This window comes from Aquarana catesbeiana, linkage group LG02 (assembly GCF_042186555.1).
Source record: "Aquarana catesbeiana isolate 2022-GZ linkage group LG02, ASM4218655v1, whole genome shotgun sequence".
Taxonomy (NCBI): Eukaryota; Metazoa; Chordata; class Amphibia; order Anura; family Ranidae; genus Aquarana; species Aquarana catesbeiana.
This window is the reverse complement of record NC_133325.1, coordinates 125,234,386-125,259,233: the sequence shown is the minus strand read 5'-3', so window position 1 is coordinate 125,259,233 and position 24,848 is coordinate 125,234,386. Positions and strand designations below refer to the sequence as shown.

Genomic DNA, 24,848 nt, shown 5'->3' with positions numbered 1-24,848 from the left:
ATAAAAGCAAGAAACACTTTATTCAGATACACTTACATAAAAGTATCTTGCAAGCTGCACAGATGTGGATCACCAATCAAGCAGTCAGCCATCACAAGGGATGAGAAGAACACTGTGGGGATAAGCTCAGACCTGCTGTATGGAGGTCTATAACCAACAGTGTCTCCAGCTCTCACAGAGCTAGCAAGGGACAAAATCAAGGCAGGGCAGGCCGCAATTCGTTTCTGAGGCGCCGCCTCCTTAAGGCAAAAGTGCACTTTTATTTTATTGTGGTTATATTTTGTAAGTTGTGCTACATAATTCTGTTGTATATATTAGCTTACTAAAGTTTGAACCACGTATGGATGTTGGCTAGCAACTTTTTACATGAATTTCATTGACATAATATTGGATTGCACAGATTGATTATTTAAACACTGCATATTATATAACATCAAGCAAATAGACAAAATAGGTTCACCATTTTATTAAAAACGACCAATGTGGATGAAACAGCATTTTAAGGCTTGTATAAAAGAAAACTTGAACTATTAGGCCAATATTTGATGCCATGCCTAATACAAGGCATTAAACACATATAACTTAAAACATCCATAGGCTTTATACATTTGTTAAGAAAAATAAGGCTCCAGCATTTGTTTAAAGACAAAAAGCTAATTATTTCAGTGCACATCTCTAATCAATGTTAACATTCATTTGTTTATAGTTTAATATTACATATGTAAAAAAATGCAATGGAAATTTACAGTAGAAAATGCAAAAACGATTTAAAAAAGCAAGGTAGTTATAGACATGATTATGCAATGGGACTGCAGTGAGTTAAAAACTGTATTTTGCCCTGACCTGCAATAATATCAAACCAGATCCAGCTGATTAGAGCAGGATGTTAAAGAGAATTTCTACTATGCACTGGTGAGGTGGAAGGTGAGCACTGTACATAAATATTACTCTTCCACCTTCCCTGCCTGGCCAATCTACAAGTTTAAAATTACACTTTGAGCACCTCAGGACCCAACAGCCCAGATAAACCTCTGCTTGTTTAAAAGAGAAGTATGGGTTTTTTTTCTGCACATTCATACTTACCTAAATTTGTTTCCCGGCGCCTCTGCACTGAGAACTGAGCTATCGAACATCGCCGATGGCTCGGTTCTCACAGATCCCCATGCGGAGAGCTGCTGACTGTCAATCAGCAGCTCTCCTCTCTGCTCTTCCACGCTCACTGGAGCACTGTGTTGTGGAGGGGTGGGGAGCAGCCATCTCAGGCTCTCAGCATTTTGTCCAGGCACCTGGCGGATCCAGACTTTGTCACAATGACGTGGTGCCTGGATGGATTCCTGTGACGTCAGCAGAGAGCGGACTTCAGTCCGCTCTCTGCTAAAAACGGGTCACAGGAGTGCAAAAAGTATTTCACTCCTGTGACCCCATAGGAGAAGCCCAGCCAAATGAGCTCAGGCTGGACTTCTCCTTTAAAGTTTTTGGAAGTCTGTAACAGATCTTCAATCACATAGAAGGAACCACCAGCTGTCAGGTCCTGATAATACTCAAAGTTGGACTGATGTTTGGTAGAATAGTCAATGGAGGTTAGGGCTATTTACATAAAAACCTAAACTCATGCCATCTACTGATCTACATTAAACGCAGTAGCCCTTTAAAAGCCAAGTCGTAGGTGGACACAAGCCTTGAACTTACGTTAAACCTTGGAGCACCTGACAACTAAATTTGGTCAAAAGAGATACTTAGGTTACAGGTGATTTTTGATGTGCAAAATTCAGCAGGGAGAGGAGGACCCCTTGGTAAAGTCCTTGGCAGGCATGTAGGCCTGGGATCTTTTGTGTATTAATCAACACTGGAGTCTCTAAGATACGTTAGAAATTGTTCAATGAGTTTGTTTTTCTGGATATAGCACTACAATATCAGTTTCAGGTGGATTAACCATTAAACAGATTTGTCAGGGAAAACGTCACACCCTTTCTTGGCTTTAAAATGGGCATTAGTGGATAGATCTTGTATTCAGCTAGGAGATTTTAACACTGGGGTCCAAGGAAGGAAATGATTCAACAAGCAAGTGTCTACCATAAGATGACAAATCTATTTTATATGGACTGAGAGTTTAAGCTAAAAATACTGAAACACAAAAGGCCATACAGAAAAAAAAAAACAGCAGGGACTTGGGCCGCTGACCAACAACAATACTAGATACAGAGAGAATAGTGAATTCCTGGGTGAAGGGATTGTCTAATGTGCTGCTCAGCTTTGGTTACATAAAGTGCTCTTTTCCTAATATGCACAACTATACACATTCAATTTTATGTACATTTTTGCTGCTGTTCTATTCACATTACAAATGTGACCTTGAAGCTCAGAGATACTGCATTCTTATTAATTAGCAAATAATATCTTCAAAAAATAATTTAGATTTACTTAACACACATCACATCTTAAATCTCTACTATGTATCTATAATTTAGGTCTCTTCCAGTTACATGGTTAATGCGTGTTCAACTGATATACAGTTACCAATTAAACTGCATTCCTCTTAAATAATGACGTACCCTTTCAAGCCTAGAAAATAACATTATGCAATTGCATAATCACATCCTAAATAGCAGCAAGGAATTTGCAAAACATATCTAGGCTTTTGTAATTATATCATTTCTAGTTATAAATTTAAAGGGTTGGTAAACCTAAAATGCATTTTATCTAAGGTAGGCAGTAAACTAGACTGCACAATTTTCTAGTAACATTCACCTCATGTAAATGTTGTTGGCAGTGTCCTTCAACAGGATTAGTCAGCTGATATCTCTCTGTATGGGAGAAAACTTCTCCTTAGAGGGAAGAACTTTTGCTTGAGTTCTAATTATGCAATACTGACAGTAGGGAATGTTACTAACATTAGTTTTTGAAAAAAAAAGTCTAGTTTAAAATCACTTGGATCAGTAGAGACCTTTAAAAAGGAATCTCTGGCATTGTGGTACCATTTAATATCCTGTGCTATGGAGCTTTAAAATGATATCTGCTGTAGTTGCATATGTAAAAGAATGTGCTCTAAGGTTTAAATAATCTTATTTTGTATAAAATTTTCAAGTTTTATTATTATACAAGCAGTGCATTCCATGACTCTCATGGCAACATCTGAAGTAAATCGATCATTTGGTATCTGTGGGAAGGGGAGCATATCTGGATAACGGGTTTTTAAGCTGTCCACACCATAGGCTTCTAAAGTTTGAACGTCTTTTGTAAGGCCATCTAGCTGTTGACCATATTCTTCAATTTTTTGTGCAAGTGCAGTTGGCTTTACGTCCTTGTCTGATTTCCCTCTAACGGCATAGTCCGCTGCAATCAAAGCTAATTTTGTGGAGAGATAGCATTTAAAACAGACCCATTCATTGGCATTTTTGTGCAGATCATTTCTTGCAGCTGAAAAGTTAGCCCTTGCTTGCCTTAGCCATCTCCGAGCTTCAACAGGGTTCCCAACTGTCTTGAAAGTTGGTGGTACAAAGAAACGTTTGGAATCATATGAGCCTGTATGGGAGGCAAACCTTTCTTTATATTGTTGCCTTTCTGACCTGTGACTTGTGGCCTCTTCATTCCAAAAAGAATAAAACCTTTGAAAAGAGCTTTTGTCAGACTGGAACCTAGCTGACTGTGTTGTGAAGGTCCTTCTTGCTGTTCTTTCAGTATTTTGGTCTACAAAAGCTTGCTTCTCTAGTCTATTAATTTCAATTTGCAGGTGCTTGAAAACTTCATTTGCTATATCAAGGTTTTCTGCATTTTTATCTGGATGCCATTTTAAATAAAGCCGCCTAATGATCTTCTTCCGTTCTGATTCAGATAATTTCCAGGCCTGCTCAATTACAACAGTGACTTCCTTTAGAATCTCTGGCAAAGAATTCAACTTGATCTTTTTTGGTGACTGTTTTGAAGCGTTTGTCTTATTGCCTTCTTTACTTGGAAAAGAAGATGCAGTCCTGGGACCAGGTGGTGGAAATTCTGTCGGACTTGTTGGTGTAGAGGGGGCACTGTCCTTATTCTGAGGACCTTCCTCAGGTCTAGAAAACTTGTACAGGTCAAGTGAACTAACAATTTTGTATTCACTATATCCAATATCTATTTGGTAAAACTTTCCAAGAGAACTTGAATTGTCATTTTCTTTCTCCACTTCTTGAACAATAATGGCATATGTATATGTTGGCTGGTATGATCCAAATGAGTCTCCACCTTCAGCATCAACCAAATAGCCAACATATTCCCCCGGATAAAAAACATTGGTTGGATCCATAAGGAGTGTGTAATGAATTTCTGCTGGAATGGGAGTGCCGGGCATTGGAAGTTCCAGCTTTGATTGCTCAGTTGATGAGTCATACTTAACACCTAAGCTATCAAGCTTCTCATTAATTCTGTAAATGTCATTACATCCCAACATAGCAATGAGATATGATGTATCAGAAATGAGATTGTCTGTTGCAGATTTCAATGTCATTGCTAAGGCCAATAAGAAATTGATGTCTTTACTGTCAGAATGCTGGATGTATAGTAAAATTACGGCATGTCCATATCTCTTCAAAAAGGCAAGTGTTTCACTTTTGCTGTGAGGGATAGGATTAAACCCTTTTACCCTTAATGTGGTTTGTAACTTCTCAAAGCAGGAAACCTTTAAGCCTTCTCGAAAGGCTTTACAAAGTTTGATGGCCTTTTCTTCATTTGCCAAAAAGGCATTGTCATTTTCATGCTTCATAATTCTAATAAGTCCAGTGATAAACTGTTCAGAGGACAGAAGCAACTGTAGTCTCCCCTGCAGAGAACATAAGGTCCCAAACTGGCAAGACTTTGGTGTCTCTTCATCCAACTGTTCTTCAAGGATGCTACTAAGAAGTCGCGGCCTTAACTTTTGTGGGAGAAGCATAATAAGTCTTGTGTGAAATCCATGATCTTTTCCCATGTAACACTGACTGAGATCCACCAACATTTGGACCCCAATGTTTCCCTGAATTCTGCTTTTGTAGTGGGGTGCATCATCAAATACTAAGATACTTGACTTGACCAGTCTTCCATCTTGGCTTGGCAAATAAAGTGCCAGGTCACGAATGTTTTCAAAGTCATTGCGCACTTTAGCTGAATCATTCTGAAGGCTTTTAAGAAGACCAGAAACGACTCTCTTTACAGTGCGCATCTCATTGGGGTCTAGTTGTTTTCCATCAGAGCTCTTGAAAATGCGACTAAGAACTTCAACATACTGCTTTGTAGATACAACATCTTCTGTGCCCAAGTTTTTAAACAGCTGATGGAATGTTCCTAGCTCCAGAGGCAGTTTGTATAGATAAGGTTTAAAATCAGACTCAAATTCCAGATTAATAACCACCTCCTCTGGTTTTAGAAGTTTCCATCCATCTTCAACCATAACAAAAGCAACTCCTCTCAGCTGGAACTTAAATTCTTTCTTTTCAGTGTTAAGAAACTCATAGATACTTCTCAGAACCTTTGATCTTGTTTTCACGATTTCCTCATCAACGGTTGTAATGTTACATATGTTTCTGCAATTGTTAATGACTTTATCAAGGGAAGGGTCTACATTCACATTAAGCATTGTCAAAATCTGCTCAAGTTGCTCCTGTGGGCCAAGAGTGCTTCCTTCTTGTTCTTTAATGGTCAGCGGGGTTGCTTTTTCTGGAAGAATTGGGCAAGATGTCCACAGTAGCTGTATAACATCTGTTTGTTTAAACTTTGGATTAACTTGAGCTCCATTAAACTTTATCAAAGGTAGAGTACCATTTACTTCTTGGTACTGAGGGTGGAAACGTACTAGCTCTGCAGGTGCCCGTTCAGGGCATAAGAAAGATATCATAGACAACTCCTTTAAAAAATTCCCTGACAGTAAATCAGTTCTTTCTTGGAAGACGTGATACAGAATTACATCAACTGTGTTCTGCAGCACTTCTTTTGACCAGCCTTCAGTGGTGGCTCTCATGCTGATCTCTTTTGCAAATTGCAGCAACTGCTGCTGAGAAAGATTATGCTTCATGCCTATATTTCGAAGGAATTTGATCCATGAGAGGAGAAAGGCAGCTTGGTTCTTTGGCTTTGTAATTTGTTCCAGTTTCTTAAAAAAATCCAGTGGTACAAATAATTTTTCAGAAAGCATCACTTCAAACACTTTGACAGTTCGATCATAAAAAGTCTTGGCAGGCTTCAGCCGACCACTGGCATCATGAATAAAAGAAAGATCCTCTAGTTTTGCATAAAGCTGATCCTTTATTACAGAAGCCTCCTCAAGACCACATAGTCTATTTTTCAAATAAATTAGATGTTCTAACTTGGCATTGTAGGAGAGGTTTTCAAACTTTGGCAACAAGTGCTTTGAATAAATCTCCAGATCATCCACAGGAATGCAGCCTACTGCTGTATAGAGTTCTTTAAGGTTAACTTTCTCTTCAAGAAAAGCAAAGGTTGAGGAGTGAGACCACTTTTCCACCTCTGGTGACGGTATACTCTTTGTAAGAACATAGCATGCCCCATACTTTGAAATAGTTATATAGCGACCACTTACTGACTTATAGCAAGGAAGAGTTTTTAAGATGTTAATGGCATCCTCTGTTGCCAACTGATCTAGATGGCAGTTAAAATACATTAAAAGAGCATCAAAGTCATTCTCTGCTATTTTTTCAGTTTTAAAACTTGATGTTTGAATCATGTGATGCACAGCTCTAAGGATGCTTATTGGATGGTCAATATTTGCTGTGTGACTTGCCAACAAGGTAAGCAATATATTGTCTTTGGAACATATTTTGTTTAGAGCCAGTTGGATACATCCAGTCTTCATCAGAGTATGGAATACTTTATCACTTTGTGCATTTGGAAAGATTGCAATGTGCAGGAGACTGAATGGAAGCAAAACATCACCATCTGGAATAATCAGTTGGCCAGGTGACACAGTGAACTTTATTCCTGGTAACAAAGCCCAATCCTTAAGTGTTTCTACAACTGTATCAAAAGTTGTGCTCATGTCGGTTTGATCATCCTTGACATTAAATGACTCACTGATGAAATGCCAGGTACTTTTTAACCAAGATTCACTAGCAAAGTTATCTTTCCAGGGCACAAAGACTTTTGTTTTATATTCTCTGGGAAGAACAGATGACAGCAACTCTGCAAAGCTGTTGATGTCAAAAACACTTGCGACTTTGTTTGAAAGCAGGATGTTGCTGTATCTCAAATAAAGGGTATTCATGAACAGATCCTTCCGGGATGGGATTAATTCATGATAGGTGGTTAGAAATTTGGGGTGTTTTGTGTCAAAAATCTGCAAAACATTGTCCAGAGTAATCAAAAGTGGCAGGCCCTCAATCTTAATATCATTTTCTTCAGCATCTTTTAGGCAGTAGTCTACAAGAAGTTTCAGACTGTGGAATAACTTTAGGTTTGTCTGCTGAAGGCGGCAGGGTAACTTTCCAATGTGGCAGTTTGAATCAGGAGAAGAAAAGGTCATCAGAAAGTTGCGGACATCAGAAGGTGTTGCATAGGAAACTGGTATTCCTGCATCAACCAAGCAGTGGTATAGATTTGCTGTTTCATCACAGTAGTAAACCAAGTTGAATCCAATTTCTAAGAGAAGATGCTTAAGCCTGTAAACATTCTCAGCTACTGTTTTACGGGTAGTTATGTTATACTCAATATTTTTCATATGGTGCAACTCATCTTGTAGTAAATTGTCAAAATATGGCTTGCCAGAATTCACTGCAGACATGTTTACCCACGTAACAATGACAGCTGACTGCCCATCAGATCCATCAACATTTGGGGTGCGCACAACAGGCAGGAGACGTTTGGAATCAGCATAGATGCAAGAATATACAGCTTTTACAAGGCAATACCAGTCTGGCTGCAAATCCAGTCTGTTAACTGGGAAAAATGACAAAAACTTCTTTAAAATATCTTTAACGGCATGGACTGGTATATTGTGCAAAACTGAGATTGTTGGGTCACTACCTGGAAAGTTTCGTTTTTTCAGCTGCACTAACAGTTCCACATAAGCTGGCGCTATTAAAGCTGTCATCAGACTATTATTCCAGTCACTTCTTACTCCAACTCCATCGTCATCTCTCCACAAATTTCGTCTAGCAGAGTCTAAAGAAAAATGTCCATTGACATGAAATGGAAGTCCCGTCTCAAGAGAAAGGGGCAGGAAGCAGAAAGCTCTGTATGGTTTTTTGTAGTTGTGAGAAATACAAGCAGCAACTCCACCACGAGGAAACAACGTGATGTCTTCATTTTTATGTGCAGAGATGACACTTTTCATCACTCTATCCATACTTGAGAATCCTGACCGGTTACATATTAACCATGTTGTGAGATTTCCTTCTGTATCCTCAATGTCCATTGTGTAAGTAATCTGTTGGACGGGTATATCTTTTAGTTGTTTTTTTCTGGTAACACTGTCGATAACAGATGAATGAAACTGCTTGCGCTTTAATCGGTCACCATCAGTAATTTTGCCTCTGACCGAATATAGCACTTTTAGGGCACCAGTTGTTTTCTCTATCTCACAAATTGAGATTTTCTCCATGTGATTCAAAAACATAAGAAGTTCAGCTCCATCTGTACGCAGCTTATCAAGAAGGTTCTGTACCATTCTATCTGAGCAAGGTACTGAAGAAATTTCAGAGGTTTTTGCCATTTCTGCATTCCGAAGTGGAAACCGAAACATTGTAGCATTGGAAAGGTTGAAGTGGTTGCCTAAGTATAGATTTAGCACATCTGAAAACTGTGTTCTAAAGTCAGCATCTAAGTCTCTGAACATGCGCCCTGGACTCAATGAAGTTGCCCCTGGGGCATATTCTGCATGGGGATCAAAAATACAAATGATGTCATTTGAAGATACAAATGAGGGACAGTCAGTGATGTGGTAAACCGAATTAAACCCTATCCCATACTGTCCAGTTTTGCCAGGGTTGCCTTCCTTTGTCCCTCTTCCCAAGTTCTGGATACCTCGTATATCATCATTTGTAAAAGGTTGGTTGTTGAATACACATAGTGCAGGACCTTGTAGTGGAGTCCATTTCTCATCAAATATTCTGTCTGTTGGGTGATGTCTTGGATCAAAGACAAAACAAATTTCTGTGGCTTTTGCATCATCTGCATTTTGCAAAAGTTCTTTGAGCATCTCCTTCTCTGATGGATAAGCATTCAGAATGCTTTTAATTCTGCTGGTAAGTTTTTCTTTCTGTCCAAATTCTGTTCCAAGTGCAGTAAAACAAACATTTGAAGCATATCTTTCTAGAGCTTTGTGTCGTTTTGGAATAGACCCCAGTTTAACAGCCACCTCCCTTGGAATATCAGAATGACAATATTTTACAGCTGTGTCTTTCACTCTAATCCACGGGCAGTCATTATAACATAAGGATTTTGCTGAAAGTAGATAGAGGTTAGCATCAGGCAGAAGAATTTGGCCATAGTTCTTTTCACAATATTCTTGACTCTTTTCTCGAATGTGTCCCCAAATTCCTTCACTAACAATACGTCTGCAAAGTTGGAAGTCATTTTCTGATATTTTTCTACTGTTATTTGCATTTTTGATGGCCTGAAGAACTGATGCAAAATCTTCCACCGTAAAGGAAAGTTTCACTCCAACACTTTCAAACAGTTCACGAAAATTATTTTTGTACTTGGTGGGCATTTGATACAAGTAGGGTGCGGCTTCAAAATTTAGATGAAAGGCAACTTTTTCTGGTTCAACGTAAATGCCATCTATAAAGATGAAAGGGTTTTTCGTCAACGCTGTGACCACCATGCCTCTAGTGGCTTCGTTCAGCAATACAGCTTCATTAAGAAATTTATAGCAAGCATTTGTGATATTGTCCTGGTACAGAGTGTTTCCATCCAAATGTTTTGCAACTTCTTTCAGTTGTTCTATCACTAATTCAGGGGATGGTTTTTTGAGTAAACCCAAGTACTCCTTGACTGCTAATGATATGGGTCCGCAACCCTTAAAGGAAGGGGAGTTTTCATTGAGTATTGGTTTCAAAAGACAAACAATATCTTGGTGCTCAGTGGTATACAGATCAGTAGCTGCAAACAAGTACTCTGGACTAAATTCACTTCCTTTCCAACGCAATGAAAAGCCTGCAGGTTTTGTTGAAAATGGTAAAAACTGAGTGGTTTGACATTTCTTGCCAAATTCTTTTGCTTTTGGGTCCCTGAACTTAAGTTTTTCATCAATCAAACTTAAAATAATATTGCTTCTCATGCAAGCTGCAGCATGGTCACTTTTGTTGACCTCTGATATGGACTCAATACGTTCAATTAAATCCTCCCACAAAATGTCATCTTTAACCATTCCTAACTGGAGTAGTTTCACCAACACCACAGGGTTTAGGTAATTTTGGTAAGTTCCAAAAGGAAATCTTCCATCACTATCATCATACAATTTTGCAACCCTACCTTCTGGGTGAATTAACCTTGAAGGTACAACCAAAGGATGACCTTCACTGGAACAGGGAATGCATGGTGTTACTTGCAGGATGTCACCAAAAGCTTGTATCCTTTCGTTCAAAACAAAAAGCATCAATGGATCACGTAATTCAGGTTGAATCTCTGCAATATGTGGAAAAAAAACTTCAGAAAAAAACTGACTTTCAGAAAAAGTATTCTCAAGCAAAACATCTGTACAGCCTGCTTCTTCAAAGCCCATTTTAACCCATGAGGGCAGTTCTACGGCACACAGATTTTTAGAGCCTGTCTTTTTCAAGTATTTTAGAAAAATTTGAAAAGCAGCAGGTCCAATATCTGGTCGCTTCAGTAAAGAGTCATCAAGAAATCGTACGTGTTTCATGGAGACCCAGGATGTTCCATCAGAAAAAACTTTAATCCTATCCTTTCCTTTCCCTTTGGCAATGTCTTCATAAATTCCTTGACAGATTACAGAAAAGTCATCATGCACATAGTCAGGATCAGGCCACACTGAATAGTAGTTGTAATTAAGTAGTTCTTCACTGATGGACATGTCTCTTAGGACACAAAGAGCTTCTAAGTAGGATCGAACAATGACATGCCTCATGAATACCATATTCCATCTTCCTTTGGTATCAGTTTTCCAAATTTCTTTACGGTTTGAGGACACAGCAAAGCAACCATTTATATGCAATGGAAGACCAGTTTTTATTCGTAGAGGCAAGTAACAGAACACTTCTCCAACATTAGTGGAGAGTGGTTTCACTGCCCATTTACCGTTCTGACTTTCAGAAAGCATTACTGCAACTCCACCACATGGCACAAGCCCAAGCCTTTTGCCACTATCACTTAAAGCAAATTTTAAGGCTTCCCCAATGTCCATGCAAGAACATATAAGCCATGTTGTTGAGTCTACTGTTTTTTGTGGAAGTTCCTCTGTCATTCTTTTGCTCTGTCCAGATTTGGCCATTTCAAATATGTTTGCTGGTTCATCTTCTGGGCCTCGGAATAAGGGGGAATGCAGATCAACTATTCGTCTAAATACATGGTGAAACTCTTGAACGACAATCTGCAAGATGGAGGATGATTTTGGCATATCTGTTGGAAATTTTTTAGTTGTACTGCAGTTGTGCATCACTCTGGCAGCTTCTTTTAGAAGTCTTGTTGGGTGAACTAAAACCTTTGAGGAACATTCATTTTTTCTAATAGTCACTGTGTCTTTCGCTAAACCTGGATCTGACTCTTCGGGCTTTAGGTATTTGAGAACCATAGAGTTTACATGCTGAGTGAATAGAATCAGCCTATAACCACACAGGCTAAATTCATCTACAAGTGTATAAATATCTGCAGTGTTGTAGCAAACACTGCTAATTTCACTTCCTTTTGCTTCTTGCTGTGTTCTAAAGGACAGCCTAAAAAGTGTACCTTTGTAACGGTATGGTGTTTCTACAGCAAGTGGTAGATCACACTTAAAAACACCCAAAAAAGGTTTGAATTGATTGGGAAATTTGCGAAGTCTTTTCTGTTGCTTGCTCCAATTAATTTTGATTCCTGGATTCGATTTGTCTCGAATGTGTTTACTGATATGGTTGATATTTGGATCAAACATGATCATAAATTCTCTACTCATAATAATGGGAATGTCTGTAACATGATACACAGAATTGAAACCCAGACCAAACTTTCCAACCTTGTCCACCTCACTCCTTTTTAAGGACTCCCCAAGTCGGGTTATGTTCATAAAATCTTTATCTGTGAATTCAGAATTGTTGTAAGACCACAAAGCAGGTCCATGACATGCTGCCATTCCAGGGTCCAGAAGATTTTCTCTTATGTCCATATTTCTTCTCATATCAATCAAAAAGTTGCATTCAGTGGCTGAGGCATCATCTGCATTTTGAAGGAGTTCTTTAAAGATATCTGAAACTGATGGGTATTCTTCTAAAATATTTTTGATTCTCACTGTAAGAGGTTCTCTTTGCCCTGACTGTTCAAATCCCATGTTTTCTGGATTAATAAGTCTTGTGCTTAAACAAGGTACATTCAGCCATTCTGCTGTCTTCATTGGTATATCTTCATGTACCAATATTATTGGTTCAACTGAATCTTCGAGGAGGTCATTCAAGTCGTCAACTTTGATATCACAGTAACAGCACTCATGTATAGGCCTCATTACAAGCTTGGAAGGATCTTTGTTGTAATGCACAGGCAATGGGGTTTCTGGACTCACAATAACCTGATGACTATACATCCATCTCACAATGTTCAGCATAATGTCAAGGTTTTGCTTGTTCTCTTCTTTGTGCATGGTTTCCTTGCTTCTCTCATAAATGATATTTACAACTTGAAAGATCTGGTCAGAAGTCAGCTCCTCAATTGAACCACATAATTTGAATAACTTGTGAAATTTCACCATTGTGTTTGGTATACTATGCAAAAAGGGCTGAAGGTCAAGACTGTGTACTGATGTGATCACTGCTTGTTTTGGAGAACAAAAGGTTTTTCCTGTCCAAACCCATGGAAATGAAAGTGCTTGATACAGCTCTTTACCTTTCTCAAGAGACTCTTGCATAAAGCCATAGATTTCCAATAAAATGTGTTGAAACTGATAATAGTCTTCATCAGTGATTGTTTTGGAATTATTCCAGTCAACCACAACCTTTAGGTGTTTCAACACAGCTTCAATGCTAGGCTCCTTGGAAATGCCCAGGACTTTTTCAGTGTTGTCATTCATGTTCTCCACCAGCGGAACAGAAGATCCTACAAGGACAGCGTAGCACGTGTTGCACATTTCTCCTGGGGCATACAGTTTGAACTGGTCTCCCATCCAAACCAAAGAATTGGGATAATTTGGTGGACGTTCTTTAATAGCAGGAATCCATTTGATCTTATTTAATACAGCTTTTGCTTCAGGTGACTGTATGAGTTTATATGCTTTTTTCAAAACTGTCAGAAGAGTCTTTGCCTTTTTTAACACAATGTCGTCATTTTTTACAGATCCACTGTGTAAAGCTTCAATTTTTTTTGCAATCTGCACAATGTCCTTTTCTAAAATATGATAATCATTTTTGAGCCCTATTTGTCGAAGGGAATGCAAAACATCAGAAGATGTAAAAGCAGCCGGTGGAAAGTACAGATGTTCTTCAGCACAGAAAAGACTTTGAAGGATAGCTACCTCTGGATCAAAAACTTCATTAGCTGATACAAGTCTGTCTTTGTTTAGGGGCAAAAATTTAAGATTAGATAACCAGTTAATTATGGCTGGGTTTTCATTCTTTAAAAAGGTAAAATTTTCAAGCACCCAAAGCACAACACTTGTTCTTTCTTCACTTGAGTAAAAACCTCTCTCTACATCTTGTATAATCATTTTTACACAGTCTGTACTCTTTAGCTGCTCAACTTTGAGCATCTTGGTCAAACGTATGGTTTCCTCATCGCTGCTATCAATTACAGGAAATGAGAGGTGCGTATTCGGAGGAAGTCTGGCGTTATGATGGAGAACTTTACAACCTCTCAAGAAAACATAAGAATTTTTTTGGCCTGAAGTCTGTTCTATCTTTTTAAAGACCATTAGTTCCTGAATGATCTTTTTCTCTTTTTCGTTAATGTCTGTTAGGCTAGCAAGGAATCTCCTCAAAGAGTCTTTGTGGACTGGGGTCAGTGAAGCTACCTGACTGGAGAGTTTCTGAAGAGACATCCTGTCCATTATTTGGAGGAGAGCACTGGGCGTTGGAGGATAGACATATTTTTTAAGAAGCGGATGTTGTATGGCAGGATCTAAATACTGGAGAACAATGCCACCAAGGTTTTTAATAATTTCTGGCAAATGTTCAGGCAGTTGAGTGTCTGCCTCATCATCATATATTACGGGAGATGGTGACCTCAGGCGAATGAGTTCTAGTGTGGTTTCCTCTTCTTCTAGAATCCTTGTAGGAATTAGTGGCATATCATCAAGACATGTCAGATCTTCTGAAAAATGAATGTATAAGAGTTTCCAGACCATTTTAAGCCATGAGATGGAAGGATGCTTTTTGTCCTTGCCTGGGGACCAGTTGACCACCAAGTCTCTTGTTGGCCATGTCATATTCATAACTTCTTTAGTAAGACGTATAAAACGCTCAGGATTCAGGAGCTGCAGCTGTGTGCATGGCCTTCCTGTTAAAGAAGAAAAATACATCAGCAGTCAGCATTTACATGGAAAGTTAAATAGGTGTCTTAAATTATTGGTAAAAACAAACCCTCTCATATTTACAAACATATTGTAAAAAATTAAACTCCTCCCTAATTTGAGATTTCAGGGGGGGGGGGGGTGGTGGACTTTTCTAAGTAAATATTATTTCACGAATTCAAAGAGGGAATATTAAAGTGTATGTTCAGACACAAATTTTTTTCTTAGTTTTGGATGGAGTGGAGAAGAGTTAGAACCCGGTTAGATTTTTACTGCTTTCATCATAAGAGGGATTTGCCCTCACTTCCTGTGCCAACATGGTTTTACCAGTGAAGGGAATTCTCCAACAGCAACACAGACAGAAATAAAATCAGTTTTGTTTTGTGAAATTTAGGAAGGTTTTTATTTCAGAGGGCCGGTAATCTTAAAAGTTCCTCTTGTCTTACATTGAAATCCTTACTTAGGAACCCTGGTTTGACAACCTCACGATTTTACATTTCACTTAGTGTAAGATCTTTGATTCTAACCTTCAAGAAAAGAATTTCAACATATAGGGTGCTGGCTTTCTTCATAGGATTTGTGGTGTAATACTTCTGCATGGCATTGCAATTTCACAAACTTAAAATTATATGAACTAATTAATTGTATGCGATACAATGGTATATAGTTGGTTACAATGATTGGTCTCTGCATTAAGTTCTAAAACCTTTTAATGGTAGCTCACACTCTTCCCCGCCCAAAATATTCATCTGAGTCCGATCTGCGTCCAGCGTGTAATGATATAGTATAGTGGGAAGATAATTAATTAGTAGTTATTACAAGTGATCTTCCGAAGCAACCCAATTCTTCCAGAGAGATGCACTTTATTGACTTCCAACACAGAACAAAGTCCACAGATGACAAAAATCCAACAGAGTAAATATAACTCAGAGTCCCATTTTTCCTAGACCTGCACCTTCATAGTCACACACAGAAAAGACTGACTGAATGCCAGCTTGAATGTGCTGTCAGGTACTGGTCTGACACTGGGGGGGGGGGGGGGGCTTCTGCTAGGTCAACCAAATGTTTCCCATGAATACCCCCTCAAGTCTAATTTCCATCAATAAATACTTCTTCTATGGTCCTACATCATCCTTATGTAAACAATGTACCCTTTGAAATGTCCAATTAGGTTAACAGGCCATACCTCACACACCTAGGTAGACTTGCATAAGATTAACACATGAAAGGGTCTTCAGCTGTCCCCTTGATATGTTAAAACGCAGTTGGCTTGGACAACTCAACTGAATTTCTGGTCAACATGGTACTTTAAATACAATATCCTACATAAATCGCCCAGCATATTACAACACAGCGCTATGCACAATGCCCCTTGCGCCCCCCCAGGCTCACTGCTCTTTTTTGCTGCCCCTTTTCCAAATGAAATGACACCTAGCATCATCTAATCAACCTTCCATTGAGCCCAGGCTGTTAATATCATAACAGCAGTACACAGTCATCTGTGCTACTCAAATCATAAATCATAAAACTATGGACACTTTCTATTCCAAATATCCTGGGACCATCAACACAGCTTCAGATCACAGGTGTTCATTACACCTAGCTGCCCTTCTCAGAAAGGGGTGGTCCATAGAAACTATACATTTTTTCTGTTAATTGCATATCATCTGCAGGTGTGTAATCATGCCATCATTAACTCTAAGTGCTGATGCCCAGACCAGAGCTAACATGTCGCTGAGCGTTGTTCTGTGCATCAGTAAAAAACGCTCATCCCCAATGTTAAAGAAGAGGTTGAAAAAACCCAGATTTTAGGTAAATAAGGTGTACTTTTCTAAAAATGTATGGCACAGGGGGGTGTCTGTAATTCAGTTGAGGTTACAGTAAAACAGAAGTACCGAGTTTAAAATGTACTTTTTATGCAGAGAATTAGTAAAGTAAATGGTTTCCATGCTCAACAACCAATAGAACAAATTCATGCAGAGACCAACTAGCTACACAATTCCATGCTAAGCAACACAAAAATACTTTTAACATTCAACCTATTCATGCATCAGTTGTTAAATGTTCTCTACAGTATCATAAATTATCCTAAATTCACTGGTTAGTGAATTTACATATTTCACTCAAATGTTACTATATGAACTGGATATTCGTAAATCATTCCTGAATTGTTGCAGAACAGCCTACAACTAAAACTAAATGTATACAATCTGATTATAGACACATTCATATGAAGGAGACTGTAGATATGGCCATGTTAATGGCTACATTTGAGTTCAACACCCAGATTCAGGCTGTAAGTTAACCGCTTCAGCCCCGGAAGATTTTACTCCCTTCCTGACCAGAGCACTTTTTGCGATTCGGCACTGCGTCACTTTAACTGACAATTGCACCACAGTGCGACGTTGTACCCAAACAAAATTGACATCCTTTTTTTCCCACAAATAGAGCTTTCTTTTGGTGGTATATGATCACCTCTGCAGTTTTTATTTTTTGCGCTATAAAAAAAAAAAAGTGACAATTTTGAAAAAAAAAAACACTATTTCTTACTTTTTGCTATAATAAATATCCCCAAAAATATATTAAAAAAACACATTTTTCCTCAGTTTAGGCCGATATGTATTCTTCTACATATTTTTGGTAAAAAAAATTGCAATAAGTGTATATTGATTGGTTTGGGCAAAAGTTATAGCGTCTACAAAATAGGGGATAGTTTTATGTCATTTTTATTATTAATAATGGCGCGATCTGCGATTTTTATCATGACTGCTACATTATAGCAGATGCATTGGACACTTTTGACATTTTTGGACCATCGTCATTTATACAGCAATCAGTGCTATAAAAATGCAGTGATTACAGTGTAAATGACACTAGCAGGGAAGGGGTTAAACACTAGGGGGCGATCAAGGGGTTAAGTGTGTCCTAGGGAGTGATTCTAACTGTGGGGGGATGGGCTACACATGACGTGACAGCGATCACTGCTCCCAATGACAGGAGGTAGTAGATCCCTGTCATGTCACTAGGCAGAATGGGGAAATGCCTTGTTGGCATCTCCCCGTTCTGTGGCTCCATGACAGGATCACGGGACACCGGCGGACATAGAGTCTGCAGGACCCACGGGCACGCTTAACGCGTCAGGCGCGCGCCTGCTAGCCCCAATTAAAGGGAACGTACAGGTACGCCCATTTTCCCACCACTGCCATTGTGCCAACGTATATCGGCATGCAGCGGTCGGCAAGTGGTTAAAGACGTATAACTACAATATATATAAAAAATGATGTAAAAAAAATGAGACAAAATATAAATTTCAGAACTTTTTCCACCTTAAAAGGTGACCTATAAACTGTACAACTCAATTGAAAAACTAATTGAAATCTTTTAGGGGGGGGGGGGTAAAAAAAAGAAATTAAAATAATGTGGTTGCATACAGTGCCTTGCAAAAGTATTCACCCCCCTTGCCATTTTTTGTGTTTTGTTGCCTCACAACCTGGAATTAACATGGATTGTTTGAGGATTTGCATCATTTAATTTACAGAACAGCCTTTGATAATGTCGATGACGAAACGCGCAAGGCGGAGCTACGCACTTACGTCATTTCCGGGTACGGAGCGAGAGAGCTTGGAACGCAGCTGGACCGCACGCTGCGGGAAAGCTCTTCCTGGTTTCGGCTTCACCCATAGTGTAGTGTTTTGCGGATTTTATTCTTTCCCTATCGGGGATTATTATTTTAATAAAGCTTTTAATTATACTACACTATGAGGTGGCATCTTTTCTTATGAGGATTTCTCTGACGATTCCCCTTCTTGGACGTGGAGTAAGGTGATAAGGTGATATGGAGGAGTGACCTGGAAATCCTGGGAGAGAGGATACCATATCTCAGCAACCACAGGATACCTACCAAGAGGACGGCATTGGGATCTTAAAGTGTCTGTCACCCCTGCAGGGGTATTGGGAGCCGGTGAGTGGGGAGCCAAAAGGGGGAGCACAGAAGTCACGGATATTCTCCTCTGTGGGCACTACAGTCACTAAAGCTCTTGGAACTTTGTCATGATATTTACATTTTGGGAATATATCACTTTTGAATAGACTTTTTGCATTTTGTATTTTCACTTCATTTGGATTTTTATTTACTATTTTTTATTATTTATTATTTTTTATTATTTTTTCCTTTATTTTTCTGATTGGATTGCATTTGTCATTTACTTCTGGAACACGTTGGACTCATCACAAGAGTTGCACAGTTTATATATAGTAGTAGCACCTAGTGGTCATCACCTGCAACTGACCAATATCTCACACTTGTTATTATATGTGAATGAATTATATGTGTATGGGGTGTTTTCATCACATTTTTTTGGACTCACAATTTTTTATGGTATTAATCCATTTATGAGTTATTGCACTTTTTCACCCTTTGCGTATGGTATATACTTATGGTATTAATCCATTTATGAGTTATTGCACTTTTTCACCCTTTGCGTATGGTATATACTAATCAATATACTATTCATTATAATATCCTTATCAGTATTTACTGTAATCACTTATATACCCCCCACAAGGTAGCGCCATACCCCCATTTACATTCGGTCAATTGAAAAACTAATTGAAATCTTTTAGGGGGGGGGTAAAAAAAAGAAATTAAAATAATGTGGTTGCATACAGTGCCTTGCAAAAGTATTCACCCCCCTTGCCATTTTTTGTGTTTTGTTGCCTCACAACCTGGAATTAACATGGATTGTTTGAGGATTTGCATCATTTAATTTACAGAACATGCCCACAACTTTGAAGATTTTTTTTTTTTTTTTATTGTGAAGCAAACAACAAACTAACAGAAAAAAGTCAATGTGCATACTTATTCAACCCCCTAAAGTCAATACTTTGTATAGCCACCTTTTGCGGCTATCACAGCTTCAGTCGCTTTGGATAAGTCTCTATGAGCTTGCCACATCTTACCACTGGAATTTTTGCCCATTCCTCCTTGCAAAATTGCTCCAGCTCCTTCAAGTTGGATGGTTTGCGCTTGTGAACAGCAATCTTTAAGTCTGACCACAGGTTTTCTATTGGATTGAGGTCTGGGCTTTGACTAGGCCATTCCAACACATTTTTCATGTTTCCCCTTAAACCACTCAAGTGTTGCTTTAGCAGTGTGTTTGGGGTCATTGTCCTGCTGGAAGGTGAACCTCCGTCCTAGCCTCAAACCACACAGAGTGGTAAAGGTTTTGCTCAAGAATATCCCTGTATTTAGCACATCCATCTTTCCCTCAACTCTGACCAATTTCCCAGTCCTGACTGTTGAAAAACATCCCCACAGCATGATGATGCCATCACCATGTTTCACTGTGGGAATGGTGTTCTTTGGGTGATGTTATGTGTTGGGTTTGCGCCAGACATAGCGTTTTCCTTGATGGCCAAAAAATTCAATTTTAGTCTCATCAGACCAGAGCACCTTCCTCCATACATTTTGGGAGTCTCCCACATGCCTTTTTGCAAACTCAAAACGTGCCATTTTGTTTTTTGCTGAAAATAATGGCTTACTTCTGGCCACTCTGCCATAAAGCCCAACTCTATGGAGCGTACAGCTTTATTGTCGTCCGAATGTACAGATACTCCAGTCTCTGCTTTGGAACTCTACAGCTCCTCCAGGGTTACCTTAGGTCTCTGTGCTGCCTCTCTGATTAATGCCCTCCTTGCCCGGTCCATGAGTTTTGGTGTGCGGCCGTCTCTTGGCAGGTTTGTTGTTGTGCCGTGTTCTTTCCATTTGGTTATGACAGATTTGATGGTGCTCCTAGGGATCATCAAAGATTTGGATATTTTTTTTATAATCTAACCCTGACTTGTACTTCTCAACAACATTGTCCCTTACTTGTTTGGAGCGTTCCTTGATGTTCATGGCAGTGTTTGGTTAGTAGTGCCTCTTGCTTAGGTGTTGCAGCCTCTGGGGCCTTTCAAAAAGGTGTGTATATGTAATGACAGATCATGTGACACTTAGATTGCAGCCAGGTGGACATCATTTCACTAATTATGTGGCTTCTGAAGGTAATTGGTTGTACACAAGCTTTTTCATAACAAAGGGGTTGAATACATACGCACATGCCAATTATCAGTTTTTTATTTCTGAAAAATAGTTTATGTATATATTTTTCTAATTTTACTTCACCAACTTAGTCTATTGTGTTGTGATCCATCACATATATTTCAGATTAAAAAAACATTGAACTAAAGGCTGTAATGTAACAAAATAGGTAAAAAGCCAAGGGAGTATGAATACGTTTGCAAGGCACTGTAAGCGTGCATACCCTCCTATAACTGGGGATGTAGCTGTGTTCAGAATTAAAGCAGAGTTCCTCCCGCTTTTGAGAGGTGGTCGTTTTTTGGCTAGTTACATTTTTTTTTCTTCTAACTTACCTTTTTCAGAAGTATAGCCTGTACTTCCGATCCATACAGTCTGCAATGTAGGGCGTCATATTGTCTTCTTTGTGAATAGCCGGATGTCTTCTGGGACATGTGCGTCTCCCAGAAGACAGCCGGCTATTCACAAAGCGCCGCGCGACTCACGCATGCGCAGTAGGAAATGGGCAGTGAAGCCGCAAGGCTCCACTGCCTGTTTCCCTTAATTAGAATGGCGGCGCCTGCACCCGATCCGATGGACGGAACGGCCTCAGGGGGTGACATCGCGGGCTCCCTGGACAACTAAGTGTGCTTATTAAAGGTCAGCAGCTACAGTGTTGTAGCTGCTAACTTTAAAAAAATTTGCGGGTGGAACACCGCTTTAAGCAATCACATTCAAACTCATGTTAAATAGGAGTCAGTACACATCTGCCATCATTTAAAGTGCCTCTGAATAACCCCAAATAAAGTTCAGCTGTTCTAATATGTCTTTCCTGACATTTTCTTAGTCGCATCCTACAGCAAAAGCCAAGGTCCGCAGAGAGCTTCCAAAGCATCAGAGGGATCTCATTGTTAAAAGGTATTAGTCAGGAGAAGGGTACAAAAGAATTTCCAAGGCATTAGATATACACGGTGAAGATGGTCATCAACAAGTGGAGAAAATATGGCACAACAGTGACTTTACCAAGAACTGGACATCCCTCCAAAATTGATGAAACAACGTGAAGAAACCTGTTCAGGGAGGCTGCCAAGAGGCCTACAGCAACATTAAATGAGCTAAATTGGCAAGTACTGGCTGTGTGGTACATGTGACAACAATCTTCTGCATTCTTCATATGACTGGGCTATAGGGTAGAGTGGCAAGACGAAAGCCTTTTCTTATGAAGAAAAACATCCAAGCCGGACTAAATTTTTTAAAAACACATCTGAAGTTTCTCAAAAGCATGTAGGAAAATGTGTTATGGTCTAATGAAAGCAAGATTGTACTTTTTGGCCATAATTCCAAAAGATATGTTTGGTGCAAAACAAACACTGCACATCACCAAAAGAATACCATACTCACTGTGAAGCATGGTGGTGGCGGAATCATACTTTGGGGCTGTTTTTCTTCAGCTGGAACAGGGGCCTTAGTCAAGGTAGAGGGAATTATGAACAGTTCTAAATACCAGTCAATATTGGCACAAAACCTTCAGGCTTCTGCTGAAAAGTTGAACATGAAATAGAACTTCATCTTTCAAAATGACAATGGACCAAAGCACACATCCAAAATCAAAAAAGGAATGGCTTCACCAGAAGAAGATTCAAGTTTTGGAATGGTCCAGCCAGAGCCCAGACCTGAATCAGATTGAAAGTCTGTGGGGTGATCTGGAGAGGGCTGTGCTCAGGAGATGCCCTCGCAATCTGACAGATTTGGAGTGTTTTTGCAAAGAGTCGGTAAATATTGCCAAGTCAAGATGTGCCATTCTGATAGACTTATACCCAAAAAGACAGTGCTATAATAAAAGCATAAGGTGCTTCAACAAAGTATTAGTTTAAATAGGCAGTAAACCCTGGTGGGTTTTACTTCCTCTTTATTTCCCTGCAAAGGTAAAGCATACTGGGCACGATCTGCCCTTTCTAAAGTGAGCATACGCCATAGTCATCGGTGCGCTGCTTTTTTGTAAATATCTCCTAAATCGTGGAGATTTAGGAGATATTTCCAGCACCTACAGATAAGCCTCAATTAAGGCTTAGCTGTAGGTAAAAGTGGTTGTACAGGGTGTACAAACACTTTAAGTGCATACTTATGCAACCATATTATTTTATTTTTACTTCCCTCCACCTAACAGATTTCAGTTTGTTGTTCAACTGAGTTGTACAGTTTATAGGTCACATTAAAGGTGGAAAAAGTTCTGAAATTATTTATCTTTGTCTCATTTTTTTTACATCACAAAAACCAGAGAGTTTTTAGTGATTTGGCACTGCGTCACTTTAACTGACAAATGCGCGGCCGTGCGACGTGGCTCCCAAACAAAATTGACGTCCTTTTTTTCCCACAAATAGAGCTTTCTTTTGGTGGTATTTGATTGCCTCTGCGATTTTTATTTTTTGCGCTATAAACAAAATAAGAGCGACAAATATATAAAAAAAACATTTTTTTTCCTCAGTTTAGGCCGATCGTATTCTTCTACATATTTTTGGTAAAAAAAAAAATAGCAATAAGCGTTTATTGATTGGTTTGCGCAAAAGTTATAGTGTTTACTAAATAGGGGATAGTTTTATGGCATTTTTATTAATAATTTTTTTTTACTAGTAATGGCGGCGATCAGCGATTTTTATTGTGACTGCGACTTTATGGCGGACATGTCGGACATTTTTGACACATTTTTGGGACCATTGTCATTTATACAGCGATCAGTGCGATTAAAAATGCACTGATTACTGTGTAAATGACACTGGCAGTGAAGGGGTTAACCACTAGGGGGAGGGGTTAAGTATGTCCTAGGGGAGTGATTACTAACTGTACGGGGATGGGCTGTGTGTGTGACGTCACTGATCTCTGCTCTGATTACAGGGAGCAGAGATCGAGTGACACTGTCACTAGGCAGAACGAGGAGATGCTGTTTACATCAGCATCTCCCCGTTCGTCCTCTCCTTGAGGCGATCGCGGGTATCCCCGCGGCGATCGAGTCCGCGGGACCCGCAACGCGACTCACGGAGCTCCCGGCCGGCGCGCACGCCGCCGCCGGCGCGCATGCAATGGCACGGCCGGGAATTCAAATGGACGTACCTGTAAGTCCATTTGCCCAGCCGTGCCATTCTGCCGACATACATCGGCGTGCGCCGGTCGGGAACCGGTTAACAGGGGTGTGTAGACTTTTTATATCCACTGTATAATATATACACACACATATACAGTATCTCACAAAAGTGAGTATACCCCTCACATTTTTGTAAATATTTTATTATATCTTTTCATGTGACAACACTGAAGAAATGACACTTTGCTTCAATGTAAAGTAGTGAGTGTACAGTTTGTATAAGGCCTCATTCACACGAGGCGGTTCCACTCAGTGGAATCCGCCAGCTTAGCAGGAGATCTCTCCGTTGATCTCCGCTGAGCCGGCGGATGACAGGTCTGTCTCTGCTCACTGAGTGGGGAGGGGCCTGTCAGAGCACCGCTGATTCCTATGGAGGGATTGGACGAAAACGGACAGCATGTCTGTTTTCATCAGATCTCATCCGATGCAAACCGCCCAGATGAATGGCGAATGTATCGCCGTACGTCTGATTTTAGCGGATTGGATGGCAGACTGGTGTCGGCAGACTGGTGTCAGCAGACACATCTCCGCTGACATCCCTCTCCCCATAGGAGTCAATGGATGGCCCGCTCGGATCCGCCTGAAAAATGGACAGGCGGATCTGAGCAGGCTTGCCGTGTGAAAGGCCTAACAGTGTAAATTTGCTGTCCTTTCAAAATAACTCAGCCATTAATGTCTAAACCGCTGGCAAAAAAAGTGAGTACACCCCTAAGTGAAAATGTCCAAATTGGGCCCAAAGTGTCAATATTTTGTGTGACCACCATTATTTTCCAGCACTGCCTTAACCCTCTTGGACATAGAGTTCACCAGAGCTTCACAGGTTGCCACTGAAGTGCTCTTCCACTCCTCCACGATGACATCACGGAGCTGGTGAATGTTAGTAACCTTGCACTCCTCCACCTTCTATTTTAAGATGCCACACAGATGATCAATATGGTTTAGGTCTGGAGACATGCTTGGCCAGTCCATCACCTTTACCCTCAGCTTCTTTAGCAAGATAGTGGTCATCTTGGAGGTGTGTTTGGGGTCGTTATCATGTTGGA

At 39.7% G+C, this 24,848-nt stretch overlaps 1 protein-coding gene across 3 annotated transcripts in view; it reads right to left on the bottom strand.

Moving 5' to 3' along the window:
- Positions 1-451: 451 nt before the first annotated feature.
- Positions 452-24,848, bottom strand: part of SACS (sacsin molecular chaperone) — a 143,193-nt gene continuing 118,796 nt past the window's right edge. For all 3 annotated transcript variants that reach the window (XM_073613437.1, XM_073613436.1, XM_073613438.1), the window contains exon 10: positions 452-14,598. In XM_073613437.1, the coding sequence (XP_073469538.1) occupies positions 3,053-14,598 (11,546 nt within the window). In that variant the 3' untranslated portion in view covers positions 452-3,052. The remainder of the gene's footprint in view (positions 14,599-24,848) is intronic.